This window comes from Varanus komodoensis, unplaced genomic scaffold, assembly GCF_004798865.1.
Source record: "Varanus komodoensis strain SLA01 unplaced genomic scaffold, ASM479886v1 scaffold20_1, whole genome shotgun sequence".
Taxonomy (NCBI): Eukaryota; Metazoa; Chordata; class Lepidosauria; order Squamata; family Varanidae; genus Varanus; species Varanus komodoensis.
The window spans coordinates 2,171,104-2,186,981 of NW_025335587.1; the positions used below are offsets into that span (position 1 = coordinate 2,171,104).

Sequence of the window (15,878 nt, forward strand, 5' to 3'; positions counted from 1 at the left end):
GGCTTCCTGTTCTCTCGAGACCAGGTCTAGAGTGCTTATACCTGGCGTTGGGTGACCGAGACAGATTGGGGATTCTGCTGGTGTACCGTGCACCCTTCTGCCCATCAGACTCCCTGCCTGAGCTGACGGAGATTGTCTCGAACCTGGTGTTGAAGACCCCCAGGATGTTGGTCCTGGGGGACTTCAATCTCCATGCCGAGACTGTTCTGACCAGGGCGGCTCAGGACTTCATGGCCTCCATGACGGCCATGGAGCTGTCTCAACATGTCATAGGCCCGACCCATGAAAGTAGTCACACGCTGGACCTGGTTTTCTCGATGTAGCAGGAAGCGGGTGATCTGAGGGTGAGGAATTTGCATCTGACTCCCTTGTCATGGTCAGATCACTTCCTCGTGAGGTTTGAGCTTGAAGCCAGCCTTTCCCTCTGTAAGGGTGCGGACCCTATTGTGATGGTCCACCCTCGGAGCTGGATGGATCTGGATGGATTCCTGAAGGCTCTGGGGGAATTTTCTGTTGATAAAGCTGGCACTCCTGTTGATGCTCTGGTGGAACTGTGGAATGGGGAAATGGCCAGAGCAATTGACACGATCGCTCCTAAGTGTTCTCTCCTGCCAGGCAGAGCCCATCTATCCCCATGGTACACATCTGAATTGTGGGCGATGAAGTGGGGTGGGAGATGTCTAGAGTGTAGGTGGAGGAAATCAAGGGATGAATCTGACTAAATAAGCCTATGAGCTCATTATTGAGCCTATGCTGTGGCAGTGAGGGCGGTGAAGAAATTCTTCTCCACTTCCATTGCCTCCTCACAGTGCCATCCAGCAGAGCTCTTTCGAGTGGTACATGGGCTGATACACCCTGGCCCTAAGAAAGATCCTGTACCAGCTTCGATGGCCCGCTGTGATGACTTTGCCCAGCACTTTAAGGAGAAAATTGCTCAGATTCGTCATGAGCTGGACTCCACAAGTGATTCAGATCCTTTAGGGGAGATGCCAAGGACTCCGTCTGGTCAGGTATTAATAGATGAATTTCAGTTATTGCGGCCTGATGATGTGGACAAGGTGCTTGGACAAGTACGTCCCACCACCTGCTTGCTCGACCCTTGCCCTATGTGGCTGCTGACCAAAGCCAAACACGGGATTGGTGCCTGGATTCTGGAGGTTATTAACGCCTCTCTGAGGGACAGCCAGGTGCTCGCTCCTTTAAAGGAGGTGGTAATCAGGCCTGTCCTAAAGAAGGCAACCCTGGATGCAGAGATGGCTGCCAATTATAGACCGGTGGCCAACATCCCGTTTTTGGGCAAGGTGTTGGAACGGGTGGTGGCGAGACAACTCCAAGCACTCTTGGATGAAACTGATTATGTGGACCCATTTCCGTCCGGCTTCAGACCCGGGTATGGTACTGATTCTGTGGTCGCCCTGTATGATGACCTGTGCAGGGAGAGAGACAGGGGGAGTGCATCCCTGTTGGTTCTCCTGGACCTCTCAGCGGCTTTCGATACGATCGACCATGTTATCCTCCTGGATAGGCTAGCAGACCTGGGAGTAGGAGGCAATGCTTGGCAGTGGTTCCGCTCCTATCTCGATGGCCAATTCCAGAAGGTGGTGCTGGGGGACTTTGACTCTGCGCCATGGCAGTTATGCCATGGAGTACCACAGGGTTCTATTTTGCCCCCCTTGCTATTTAATATCTACATGAAACCACTGGGAGAGATCATCAGGAGGTTTGGGCTGCGGAGTCATCAGTATGCTGATGACACCCAGCTCTACCTCTCTTTTTCAACCGATCCAGGTGAGGCAGTGGCTGTACTAAACCGGTGCCTAGCTGAGGTAATGGGTTGGATGAGGGCCAATAAACTGAAACTCAATCCAGACAAGACGGAGGTCCTGTTGGTGGGTGGATCGAGCTCCTGGGTAGATGACTTGGACCTTGCCCTGGACTGGGTTGCACTCCCTCTAAAGGAGAGGGTCTGCAGCTTGGGAGTGCTCCTCGACCCAGAGCTGTCCTTGGAAGCTCAAGTGACTGCGGTGGTGAGGAGCATTTTCCTTCAGCTTCAGCTAATCCATCAGCTGCGTCCCTACCTGGAGGAAGATTGCCTAGCAACAGTGAAACATGCATTGGTTACTTCCTGGCTGGATTTCTGCAATGTGCTCTTCATGGCACTGTCCTTGAATACAGTCCGCATACTTCAGATGGTGCAAAACAGAGCAGCCAGGTTGCTGATGGGGACTGGGCATTATTCTCATATAACCCCAGTCCTCTATCAGCTTCACTGGCTTCCGATCAAAGTCCAGGCTCAATTCAAGGTGCTGGTTATTACCTATAAAGCCCTTAAAGGCTTGGAACCTGGATACCTGAAGAACACTTTCTTCCATATTTGCCCTCCCGCCCCCTGAGATCAGCAGCAGAAGCCCTCCTCTGGGAACCCTCCATGAAAGACATGAGGAGGCAAAGTACCCGGAGGAGGGCTTTCTCTGCGGTGGTGCCCCGCCTATAGAATGTGCTCCCCAGAGAGGTCCACCTGGCGCTTTTGTTGTTTATTTTTCAGCGCCAGGTTAAGACCTTTTTATTTCAGCAATATTTTAATAAATTTTAATATTGTGTCCTGTATGTTTTTAACTGCAGCCAGTGTGGGTCGATAATTTATTCATGTTATATTTTATTTTATTGTATTTCATTTATGTAAGCCATCCTGAGGCTTTCACGACAGGACAGCATATAAATATTTTAAATAAATAAATACCCACAATCGATAATTTAGCCTCATTTTTTCCCCTCACAGTAACCAGGCTGTAGTCTGAGCAAAACATACCTCCCTAGATCTTTAGGCCTCAATAAAGTGTACCCCTTCACTACTTCCTCCACCCCTCAAGAAATTACTTTGGCTCTAAATACAGATCAATGGTGCCATGCTTGAAAAATATCTATTTGGAAGATATTTAGAATACATTAGAGACGTGAACAGGTAGAGGTACCCATGGTGCAGGTGGCAAAGAGGTCCTATCTTTCTGCCACTCCTCCTTATAGTTGACTCCTCAGACTCTTAGCAATGACCACTGCAACAGATTTCAAAATAACACTATCTTTGGTTAACTTAATTATGCATGCTGCCAGACAAAAATAGGGTTGATTCTGATTTTAAAACTAACTTGAACCTTTACAAAGGCCATATACTGCCAACATCATTACCGAGCATTTTGAAATTGCATTGTTTAGAACAGAAGTATCAGAAATAGAATTTATGACCCAGTCAATACTTATTTATGACCTCTAATCTATTATTTTCAAATAGGTCAAAGACCAGCAATACTCCACTTTAAAAAGAGTATGCAGAAGTAAGAAAATAAATGTTGGAAAAATAATTCATAAAAGCTCTAGTTCAAAAGTAAAGCACCAATGAAATGTTCAGAGTTGCAAATTATTTTAGTTACATATCCCTTGAAGATGTCAATTGGAGACACTCTAGGAAATAACTCTCAGAGAACTAAAGAACAGTTAACCACAGTAACCTCTAGAGTACAGGAATTTAGTAAGCTTTCTTCTATAAGGTCAGACTATTCATCCTTCCAGCTAACAAATGTGTACAATAATTAACAAATGACAGTTGTCTTTCACATCACTTGATATCTTTCAATACAGAAATAGAAGAAACTGAACATGGGACATTTAGCACGCAAAGCATATGCCTTCAGAACATCCTAGGAAGCAGCACTTCAAGCTTCCTGCCTGTTTCAATCAACAATCTAGGAATGAGACTTCTATGGAAGGAACCATAAAGCCTGTTTCTACAATATTTTTCTCTTTAATTTTGCTTTTGTTTGTTGTTGTTGCTTCTGAATAAGTCCCAGAAACCAGAATGTGGAATGTCAGAATTTTTCAGCAAAAGAATAGATCAGTGGAAGAAGGCTAGGTACCAGGATTCCTGAATAATCTGGTGGTTTGAGAGCAGAGGCCTTTTATTGGAGTACAGGTACCAAGCCTCTAAAACAGACTTGGGTAGGAGCTGAATTTAAGTGAGCTGTGTACATGTACGTTTGAGTTGCATGTTGTCTACAAGTCATATGTGAATGTACATGTGCATGTATGTGTTGCCTCTGGCACCCCAACAAACACCCAGTGGTCCTCAGAGCCAAAATGGTTGTACTTGCCTGATGTAGGGTATCAACAGTTATACGTCTCTGGGTATCAGCTTACTTTATTTATTTATTTATTTATTATTTATTTATTAAAATATTTCTATGCCGCCCCTTGCCAAGGCCTCGGGGCGGCTTACAACATCGAATACAAAATACATTAAAACAATGACAATTAAAATATATACAGTAAAATAAAATAAGCCGCCCTGGCCGAATAAAATTCAATAATATTAACATTTAAAATGCTGCATAAATAAAAAGGTCGTCTGGCGCCGAAAAACAAATAACGAAGGCGCCAGGCGGACCTCTCTGGGGAGCGCATTCCATAACTTAGGCGCCACCGCTGAGAAAGCCCTCCTCCGAGTAGCCACCCTCCTAATTTCCTTCACTGAGGGCTCCCGGAGGGCCTCTCCTGCTGATCTCAAGGGGCGGCTGGGCATATATGGACATTTTCCCTTTCAGACTCAAGTTGCACATAAATCATCAAAGCTACTAAGCCTGTTTCAATTCCAAATCTACAATAAAAAGGGCCTAAGTGGTTTTTATCAGAGGCATCCCCAAAGTTCACTTTTAAATACATGTTTCCTGACTTTCCCTAACAAAGAGAAGAGTAATATCGGACTATAATTTAAATGGTCATTGGCATCTAGAAGATTTTTAAAAAATGGATCAGAATACAGCCTCTTCAATACCTATCTATCAATCTGTCATGGTAAACCCTCTTGTAAGGAAAATTAATATTGCCCTTTCCTAAAGGTGACAAAATCTCACTTTGTCTTTGGAAAATATGAGGAACACTACTTCCAAACAACATCAGCATCAAAAGATGAATATCCAAACAAGTACAATACAATGACCATGTTTGGATGACATCCCACAGCTCAACCTGGGTTATTTAACCCACAACGAGCAATGCTGTTTGAGGGTACCAGGCTGCATACACAGTCCCTGCTCAGCAGTTCTCATGTCATGTGTACTCAGCAACCACAGTTCCACAGTTTCTTGTCTCATAGCACTAGAAGTCATTCAATTCAGAAGACAAAGTCATCCAATTATCCCAATTAAAAGACATTAGGATAGAGAGAAGAAGCACATGTTGACACAATGTAAAATTCATCTATGGAATTTACTGCCATAAAACATGGTGATAGTATAGATAGCTTTAACACAGAATTAGATAAAATCATGGTAGATTTACCTACCAGTGGCTATTATCTGCTTAGAATCTCCAAGTTTAGATGTGGTTAGCCACTGAATATAGTTGCTGGAGAACAACACTGGGAAAGAACTATGGCTTTTAAGTCCTGATTACAGGATAGGCTTTGCAGATGTTTCTGGTTGTGGGAAAAAAGAGGCTGGACCTTTGGTCTGTGCTAATAATGCTCTTCTTGCTGATAGTGCTCCTCTTAACATGATGAATGTAACTCCCAAATATTTCAAATCTAAAGTAACTGTTTCCAGGGCAATCATAATACTGTATGTGTCAAGTATGTTGGACCTTACAGCCAGCATGCATGTAAACTTTGTGTTTCTTGTAGAATGTGCTGACAAGTGCCCTATGTATTACTTATATATGAGCAACTATCATCATCATCATCATCACACTAAGTATATAAAATGTGGAAATGCACCTCCAAAGTATTAGGATAAAGGACAGAGGAAGGCCAGTGACTTTTTAGTATGCAAGTATTTAATACACAGTTGTTTTCAACAGAGCAGTCAGCTGTGAGTAAGACCATCCAAGTGAGGCTTTTTTATGAAGTCTCTTACTGAGGATTCAAGTTAAACGAAGTTAGAGAAATAGCAGTTTGCATGCAAACAAAATAAAAAAAACATTTCTTAACTAGCTTTATATGTTTAGTACATTTAAAATTAGTCCAGCACTAAGCAACAACAGGGGCTCTCCAGACAAATGAAGGTGGAGACAAAGTTATAAGAAATATGCCTATTCTTTCAGTTTTTGGAAGAGCAAAGACTGAGAAATTCAATATCCAATCAAAACCAAAAGCACCATAAGGATGTCTCCACATAGGCTGAAACCAATGGAAATACAAGCTTAGCACCTACCATCCCTGAGAATCAGAGGGGAAAACATGTTAACCAGGAAGTATTTCCTCTTGGATCCCTGCCATCAGTATGCTAATGGCTTAGGGTCTGGATATCTAATGGAGCATCTTCTCCCATATACACCTACCCGGACCCTTAGATAATTTATGGAGGTTCTTCTCCACGAACCACTTCACTGAAGTGAAGAGAGTGGCTACAAGGGGAATGACCTTCTCGGCTATGATACCCCACTTGTGAAATTAACTTCCCAGGGAAATATGTCTGGCGCTGATGCTATATATGTTCTGGCACCAGGTTAAAACATTTTTTTAAATTTTCTCACCATTTTAATTGTTGAATTTCTGGTTTTATATTGACTTATTTATTGTGCTGTGGTGGTGTTGTATACATCTACAAAAATTTATTCTACAGAGATGTTTTTATTGCAGGTAAATCTTTTTCAAATTAATTGTTGGATTTTGTATATGTTAATTATATTGTGTAAACTGTTCTGAGAGCTCTATAAATGCTTTAAATAAATAAATAAGCACTGATACAAATGCTTGTTATCTGTATGCATTACTGGTTCTGCTGCAATGGTTGAAAAGAAACTATGGATCCCTTTAAGGCCAAGGCTCTGTTTTTGTTACAGACCTACATGTATCACACTTACATGAACTTTAATTTACAATACTGTACACATTCCCTCATCTAAACCCATATGTCTTCAAATTATATAACTCTACTTACCACTTTCAAAGCAGGCATCAAATACAAGATGGCCCTTTTTTGGCTGTGCCAGGTAACCAGGTGGAATAGCTGCATACTTGCTTAAGTTTCCTGTGATAATTTCGTCTATACCTATGTCACTACCTGTTGAAATAAAAATATGCATGTTGATTAGATATTATTGGGAACTTAATACAAAAATAAGGACAAGGAAACTTTCTTTGTAGTTTTAATGGTTTGTACAGGTAATAAAACATAATATTCAATCAGATGCTGTGATGTTTCCCAAGTACATAACAAAATAGTATCTAATAATTTCCCAGTAGCTATGAAATTCAAGCAGCTAATGATCTGGCAATACTACTATTTTTCAATGCTCTTAACACTTGCTTTAGAATCAAAGTCTTACGAGATACTGTCTTGTGTACCAAGTCTTCATCAGTGCAAAAAGATAGTGGGAAGGGCAGTTACAAGAACTAGACTAGACATTGTGGCCATGATGTAGGCAGAATCTAACAGCAGAGGAATAAAATTTACTGTATCATAATCTCATAATTTTGAGATTATGAATGGCCAAGATTATATTTCCTTCAACCACTTAGACCATTCTACAGAATTAGCCTTCAGTTGACTGTTATACCGAGTGCACTATCAAAAAAGAAATCCCCAGCTTCATGTTTCTTTTTAGTTTTGCTCTCTGCCTACTCAGGAACCGGTATGTTTTCCCATGGCTTTTATGTTTTAGCCACGGGGGTCAGACATTGCTTCTTTGTCCCAAAATCCTAAGTGTAATATGATACACTTGTAGGTATATACTAGTAGTAGGTATAGCAACACCTACTACTAGTGAACTAATTCAGTCTGCAATCTCCATTTGCACAACTTGTATAAACTTTAACTTTGCTATACGTCTCCCACCCACTTTTTACCATCTAACATGCCCCACCTATGGAATGCGCTCCCCAGAGAGGTCCGCCTGGCGCTGTCGTTATTTGTTTTTCGGTGCCAGGCTAAGACCTTTTTATTTAAAACTTATTTTAAGTGTTAATTTATTATGTAGGATTTTAAAAAAAAATTAAGCCGAGATGCACTGGGTTTTAATATTTTTAGTGTATACTTTTTGTATGATTTTGTTTGTTTTTGTTGTGAGCCACCCCGAGGCTTTGTTGCGATGGGGGCAGCATAGAAATGTTTTAAATAAATAAATAACACAGGGATAGGGAATCTGATACCCTCCATATAGTTTTAACTACCATAATCCCTGATCATTGGCTCTGTTGATGGGAGTTGTAGTAAAAAAAAAAAAACCTGAAAGGCACCAGGCTGCCTGACTCATTCTAATTTGATAAAGTATTTATTTGTTTACTGTATTTCTATACCACCCTATAGCCCACAGGATAAATGGGCAGATATCAAATTTAAAAGACATATGAACTGCCAATAAAAAATTATTTATATAAAACAATAAACAAAATATTCTGCTGGGGAACTCAAAAGCTTGCACACTCTTGTCATTTTTTAGATCCCAATAAAGGCACAGACTAAATGTGAGTTTTGTGTGTATATACTTATCATCAGAAAATTCTTAGATGCTGGGGTGAACATTTACATGATCACAATGTGGAAGAGAGAGAAGAATTCATGCAAGTCCTTTTCCAAATACCCAAAGCATACCAGCTCCACTTCAGACCACGGCAGATTCAACATGAAGGTCTGAATGGGACTCCCAACATATTCAGCAGCATGCATTTAGAAGTCAGGATCCCAAATAATGCAGGATTTCCTTATCACTGGAAGGTCTTTAACCACATTCAACCAAATGCACTTAAAATCTATCTTTGGGCCTCTGAAATGAAGCTCATGGGCTGAGGGACACTGATGTTTACTTATTTATTTAGCACTTTTATATGCTATCTCATAGCTGCACAGCTCTCTAGACAGTTTACATAATAAAAGCCTACAACACAAAACTTCATAAATAAAACAATCTTGTGCCATGCATGTGAGCTTGGGCCCACTTCCCACTTTAAGCCCTCACACATTTTTAACAGGGTTTCTGACCATCTAAGAAATGGAATGTCTCAAACACTTTCAGACTAACTCAAATGCTCACACTCTGAGCTATTAAAGAAGTTCCATTTGAAAACCTTCTTCATGTGCACTTGTGCAAAAAACAATCGATTCTAAGGCAAATTGTGTGGAGCTGATATAATCATATGCTCTTCTCCTTTTTCATGTATGCATAATTAATATGTATAACTTGTCCTTCAAATACTTTATTAAGGTGACTTACAATGCAGTATACTCTCAATGAAATAACAGATACATTAAAATAAACTAAAATCAGCTTTAAAAAGGCCCAAGTAAAATGGACCAAAAGTTTTAAAGACTGGGAAAATAAGAACCTGGTGCCAGATACCCATGGGATTGGGCATCAAGCAAGCCTCTCTGAGAAGAGCATTCCAAAGCTAGGGTGCCACAAATGAAAAGGCCCCCTCTCCAATAACTACTTGCCACACTTCATTGGTGAGGAAACCTAGAGAAAATACATTATCGATGATCTCAAAATGTAGGCAAGCCATCAGTTACCACAGTTCCAAGTTACAAAGGACCAGACGGGGAAGGAAGTCAACTCTCCAGACCTTCAGAGAACAATACTACATTATGACATTCCCATTGGACTGGCAATCCATTTGATCATGATATGCTTAAAAGAGTACTAAAAGAACAAAACCACTGGACCATAAGATAAGGTAAATCCTATAACATGGGGTATACAACTTCCCATCAACTTAGTCCCTGACTTTTCTGTTTTAAGAGGGAAGGTCTGAAAGGGTTCCTAGATGCATTTACTTGAATACAATTAAAACCCACAGAGGTGATCAAGAATCGTGATAAAGCAAACAAGGAAGGATGATGTTCAATACAGGAAATGCGGGCACTGAAGAAGTGGAAATGAAGAAGTTGGACCAACATGTGTGGCTCTGTATTCCTTACACATGTTCCTTGTTCAGATATAATGTCAGGTTCCATATACACATATGCAATGACCAAAGTGGGTCTAAGGACTCCTTTAATCAAAGTTGGGGCACACACAAAGCAAATGTAGCTTACAAATAGGGGAGTAGTTTACAAATAGGGAACAGCTACTTGTAAATAATGAAAAATAGTGGGCAACAACCATAGTATTTTTCAGATACTAAGCTACAAGGTCAGAAAATTGCTCCGGCTTTGTTGTGGGAAATCTGCAAATGAGCACCCCTTCCCCTTTCCCTCACGCTGAAAGAGCTGTACCAGATCCTTCTCTGAGGTCATAAGAGCAACCTTAGAGAAATGCCTCAGGCTCCTTCCTTCCCACTTCAAAGCACTGTACTTAAAATGGCTGGACTAAGCCATCAAAGCACTTTGCAAGGTGGGGAAAGTATGGAGGCAACCTTCTCCTCCACATTCCGCCTGCAATGCCCATAATGTTCCAAACTGAGATGCTTCTGTGCATCATGCCTGTTTAAAAACTTTATCTTTACAGAATTTTTTTCTCAAAAATGCACACATGAACACTCATTACAGAAGAAAAAAATGGTTTGGTCAGTATGCCCACCCACATGGACTAGTTTACTAGTTCTAAATTAGGAAATGGGAAAAATTAGCATTGATCAAATAAGGACTGAAAGGTGACACAAAGGAAATAGCAAAGCAGGGGCCTGAAAGAAGCTATGTAACCAAAAGGTCTCAAGTTTTGGTAACAATGGTGGGTCACAGGTATGGAAACTAACAGGGGGGAAAAGGAAGAAAAATTATAGTACATGACTTCAGAGAAAAAATTAAGATGACTTTCCTGCCTCATTGCCAAAAGCTAGAAAAATACTATAAACACAGAATACATCAGATTTCTCAATTTGTTTTAATTTTTAAAAATGGTGCAATATTTTCAGGTCATTTTAAGGCATGCTTAAGAAACAGCCAAAAGAATGTCTTTAATAGTTTAATCTGCATACAATAATGGAGGTACTAAACAAAGGCTAACTGCTAATAGCAATTCTGGAGCCACCCAATTTGGTTAAAAATAGATCTAATCAGGAAGACTTGACAATATAGCTTCTACTTAGAGTTTTAAATGAAATTGAAAAATTGTGTGTCTTGTTCAAACCCTTTTAGTAGCCTCTTCCCAATACTTTGGGCTAAATTCTTGACCACTTTTCATGGACTCAGTGCTGACAATTCACACAACAGTCACAAATGTCTGCCTGGCCTTGCAGATCACATTGCATTCCTGTATGTATGAAACTCAGCTTTGAGACTCAAGGGCCACTTTGCCAAGGTTGATAAAGTGCTCCCCACACCACCACTGCCACTATTTACAAGGTAATGAATCTCCATAAGCAAATTCAGCAATAAGATGGTTAAGTTGAAAAGCACAAGGCAAACGTTGGCCCTAGAAAGCACCATAGCAGAAAAGAGAATATTGCAGCAAAAGAGTCACAAGGAGCAATACTAAAGCCAAGTGGATTGTGTGTTTTTCCTTTGAGAGCTGAAACCCAGCAACATGACAGATACCCAAACAGAAAGAATGAATGCCTAACCAAACACCCTATAATGTGTGAAACACAGAGAACAAAGAGTTCAGAGGCTAGACCCAGGATGGGACAAAGTGAAGGGAACAAGCATTTGGTAGGAATGAAAAGAAAGCTGAGAAATTTCTTGTCTCATGATTAATTTACAATTTAATTTACATCTAGCTAAATATTCATTTGTCAAAACAAAAGGTGTCATCAAGAATACTCTGGTAATTCTTGACCTTGTTGACCTGCTTAGGAAGTAGGGGCACTTCAGAACTGGGTCATTTTAATTCCTAGGGCTCTTTACTAATTAATTCAAAGGCACCCTCAAGTTAGTCAACAGTATGATGTCATGGCATTCAGGTATGCATTGCCATGTTTCCATGGTTGCAGAAATCAAATTCTTTAATCATTACGGACAATTGTAACACACTTTCGTTGGGCTGCCCTTTAATATGGTCCGGATACTTCAGTTGGTTCAGAATAGAGCAGCCAGGATGTTAACAGGGACCAGCAGATATGCACATATAACGCCAGTCCTTTACCATCTACACTGGCTACCAATTGATGTCCGGTCCCATTTCAAGGTGTTGGTGAAGACCTATAAAGCTCTAAACTGTTTAGGACCTGCATATCTGAAGGGGCATCTCCTTCCCTATGTGCCTGCCCACCTCTTAAGATCTGGGTCAGATCCCCTTCTTCAGGAGCCCATTTTGAAGGAGATTAAGAAAGTGGCTACCTGGGGAAGGGCCGTCTCTCCGGTGGGGCCTGGTTATGGAATATGCTTCCTAGAGAGGTGCGCCTGGCGCCGACACTTGATTCTTTTCAGCGCCAGGACAATACCTTTTTATTTTCCCGGTATTTTAAGGTTTAAATGCTATTTTAATAGGGTTTTTACTGAGGATGTGATACTGTGCTTTTTGATTTTTATTGTACGACTATCCTGAGACGTTTTGTAATAGGGCAGAATGGAAAAACTTTAAATAAATAAATAAACAAACAAACAAATATGCAAATATATTCTACAGATCCTGTGTCAGACAGGCTGGATGCCTGAAGCTCCTGGTTGATATACCGTTTAAGAATAACAGCTACTTCAGATTCAAGTTTCCCATGTGGAAGTATGCATCCTTGAGACCAATCACCCTGTCTAAGAATCATGGAGATGGGCCGGGAGGTGTTCTGCCAGGATACCCATCTTTTCCCAAAGGAAGGCCTGGTATTTACTTGCTTATTTTTGAACGCTTTTCTATGCCGTCCCCTACAAGCGTCTCGGGATGGAGTACAATACCAGACATGAAGGCCTTATAGTTAGAAGCGCGCATGTCCAAGGAAGAGGCCACATAGTCCTTCTTTACTAGGCTATCCAGACAGCGCCCTTCTTTGTCCACAAGTGTGGAATGTTCCCTCTGGGAGGTTCCTTGCATAGATGCCAGTATAACCAAGTTAGGTTTAGGGTGCTTGCGTAGAAAGGAAATGGATTTCTCAGTCAGCTTATATGTGAAGTTGATCCTGTGTGATAGTGAGAAGGCAGCCACAGGGGTCCTCCTTGATAGCTGGACTTTATGCAGTAGAGCAGGAAGCAGGAGGAGCGAGGCTGACAGTGAGTGGCCTGTAGGCAGGGAGCCATACACGGGGTCTGCCTTGGGCTCTGCAGGGGTACAGGCCTGAACTCCCAGAAGAACGAGGTCTGCAAAGCCATGTGAAGAACGAGGTCTGCAAAGTGCTCCCTCCTTCCTGGTGACATAGGAGGGTCCTGCTCCAGGGCCTGAACATCAATGGAGCGAGGAGGGAGGGCGGGGATGGTGACTGGGACTGTTACAGGGAGAGGCTCTAACCTGACTCCCTTGAGAAGGAATGTAGGCGATCAAAGGTACTACGTGCTCGACCCAGTGCTGCAGGGGTTGGGTGCTGCCCCACAGGAGAGTAGGAGTGGCAGTGGTGGCCCTCCTTGGTGTCGGAAGATGCTTCACGCTATTGCTCTTTGGAGTGGCTGTGTGGAGAAGCCACGAATTGGCAGTCCAGCACATCTGGTGACAAGGAATGCTGGACACGCACTGGAGGCGATGCACGTGTGGGGGTGGCCCACTGCGAGGAGTGCAAGAGCCCAACCAGAGAATTCACCTCCAGGGGCATAGGGGTCTGTCCAGAGCCAACCCCAAGTCTGGTGTGCGTGGGTGGTCATCACGAGGCAAAGTGGCCAGTGAGGGGGGTGGCCTAGTAGTGTGATGCTTCTTGTGTTTGGAGGTTGTCCTGGCCCTAGATGGTCCTTCCAAGGTGGCAAGGGCGGCAACCCTCTTTCTCGAGCGCCTCATCAGGTGAGAGGGCTTTTCAGTGGAAAACAACTTGTCAGAATCCGGTCGCAATGGTTCACCTGTGCTCAGGGCACGCTGACAGAGGGTGACACGCAGGTGGTGGACCCGCTACTGGCAGGTTTGTTTTTTAAACGCTGGCAGTAAGAGCAGGTTTCCACCACATGTCCCTCTCCCAGGCAAAGGTGGCAGCAGGAATGGCCATCCACTGCAGGCGTCCAGGCGGCGCAGCAGGAGCAACAGTGAAAAGCCAGATCAGCCATGAGGGCCAAGCTGGGGAAGCACAGGGAATACAGGAAAGGAGGCTAGACAGGAAAGGGTAGAAGCAGGAGGCGGTGGGAAGCAGCCTCAACAAGCAGGTGGAGGTTCAAGGAGAAAAGAATCAATGAAGAGCAGATTTAAAAAAAAAAAAAAACTATATTAGAGGCAAAAAGCAGGAAAGAAAGTTAAAACTAAAACTAGCCAAGCGGAGAAGTTCCAATCCATTAGTGACTGTGTGTGCAGTCGAAAAGGAACTGAGGGACTGGGTGGGACCCTCCCTTATCCGAACTTTCTGAAGGGGTGGGGTAGAGGGCTCCTGCCCACTTCATTCCGCTGAGCTTTGGAAGTTTTTCTCTCCGATCCTTGCCTTGCGCTCCATGGTAAAGTCCATACATGTAATTGTACAGGGACCACAAAGAAGAAAGAAGTGCTTCCTTTTATCTGTCCTAAACTTCCCACCAGTCAGCTTCATGGGATGAGCCCAGGTTCGAGTGTTATGGGAGAGGGAGGAAAATTTCTCCAAGCTTTTTCCACAGCATGCATTATTTTAAACACCTCCAGCTAAACTGGCCTAGTTGTAGCCACTCCTCACAGGGGAGTTGCTCTAGCCTCTTGATAATTTTCGTTGCCCTTCTCTGTCCTTTTTCAGGTAAGGCAACCAGAATTGAACACAATATTCTAAGTGTGGTTGTACCAAAGATCAGTACAATGAGAGTAAGATCTTGGCAGTTCTAATAACGATTGATTGATTGATTGATTGATTAAATTTATATACCACCCCAATAGCCCAGAGGGCTCTCTGGGTGGTTTACAGACATTCTGTTCCTAATTATGCCTAGCATTGAGTTTGCCTTTTTTTCACAGCAGCTGAACACTGGGCTGACATTTTCATTGAGTTCTCCAGCACTACCACAGGATCCATTTCTTGCTCTGTCACTTAACAGCTCAGATCCCATCAGCCTACGTATATGTGAAGTTGGGATTTTTTCCCAAAATGTGCATTACTTTACACTTGCTTACACTGAACTGCATTTGCCATGTTGATGCCCATTCTCCCAGCTTGGAGACATCCCTTTGGAGATCCTAATAATCCCTTTTAGTTTCACCCACCCTAAATAATTTGGTGTCTTAGGCACGTCACTCTTTACTCCAGATTCCAGCAAATTTATTAATAATTGAAAAGCACTGCTCCTAATACAGAACCCTGTGGGACTCCACTGGTTACATCTCTCCACTGAGAGAAATTGCTATTTATCCCCATCCTCTGCCTTCTGTTCTTTAATCAATTTGAATCCGTAAGATTCAAACTGGAAAAACTCCCTTATTCCATGATTGCTTCATTTCCTCAGGAGCCTTTGATGAGGGTCATTGTCAAAATTTGGAAGGCCAAGTAAACAATGTCTAATAGATCACCACTTTCTACACCTATATTGACACTCTCAAAGAACTCCAATAAGTTAGTGAGACAGGACTTCCCCTTGTGGATGTGAAGTTGATCCTTTTCAGCAGGACTTGCACCTTTTTTAACTTACTGATTCTGTCTTTGATAACACTCTCAAGAAGCTTACTCAGAACAGATGTTAAGCTAACCACTCTGTAATTCCCTAGATCACCCTGGTTCCCTTTTTAAAAATTGGTGTTAGATTGGCTATTCTCCAGTTCTCCAGCACAAAGGTTGATTTTAGGAACATATTAGTATTTCAGTAAGAAGGTCAGCAATTTCATGTTTGAGTTCTATTTTGTTTGTTGACTTCCCTCAAATGAGTTCCTGAATTGCAGTCTATATATTTTTCCCAACATTGCCCTGTGGAAATCACTGAAAACTGGTCCAACCCTAAATG

The 15,878-nt window shown here is 42.3% G+C and overlaps 1 protein-coding gene across 1 annotated transcript in view; it reads right to left on the minus strand.

Annotated features, from left to right (window-relative positions):
* AGBL4 (AGBL carboxypeptidase 4) overlaps positions 1-7,847 on the minus strand; it is a 933,972-nt gene extending 926,125 nt beyond the window's left edge. Inside the window, exons 1-2 of the mRNA XM_044430335.1 lie at positions 7,838-7,847; positions 6,930-7,052 (exon numbers count right to left, since the gene is read on the minus strand). Coding sequence (XP_044286270.1) covers positions 6,930-7,052; positions 7,838-7,847 — 133 coding nt within the window. The remainder of the gene's footprint in view (positions 1-6,929; positions 7,053-7,837) is intronic.
* Positions 7,848-15,878: the final 8,031 nt, after the last annotated feature.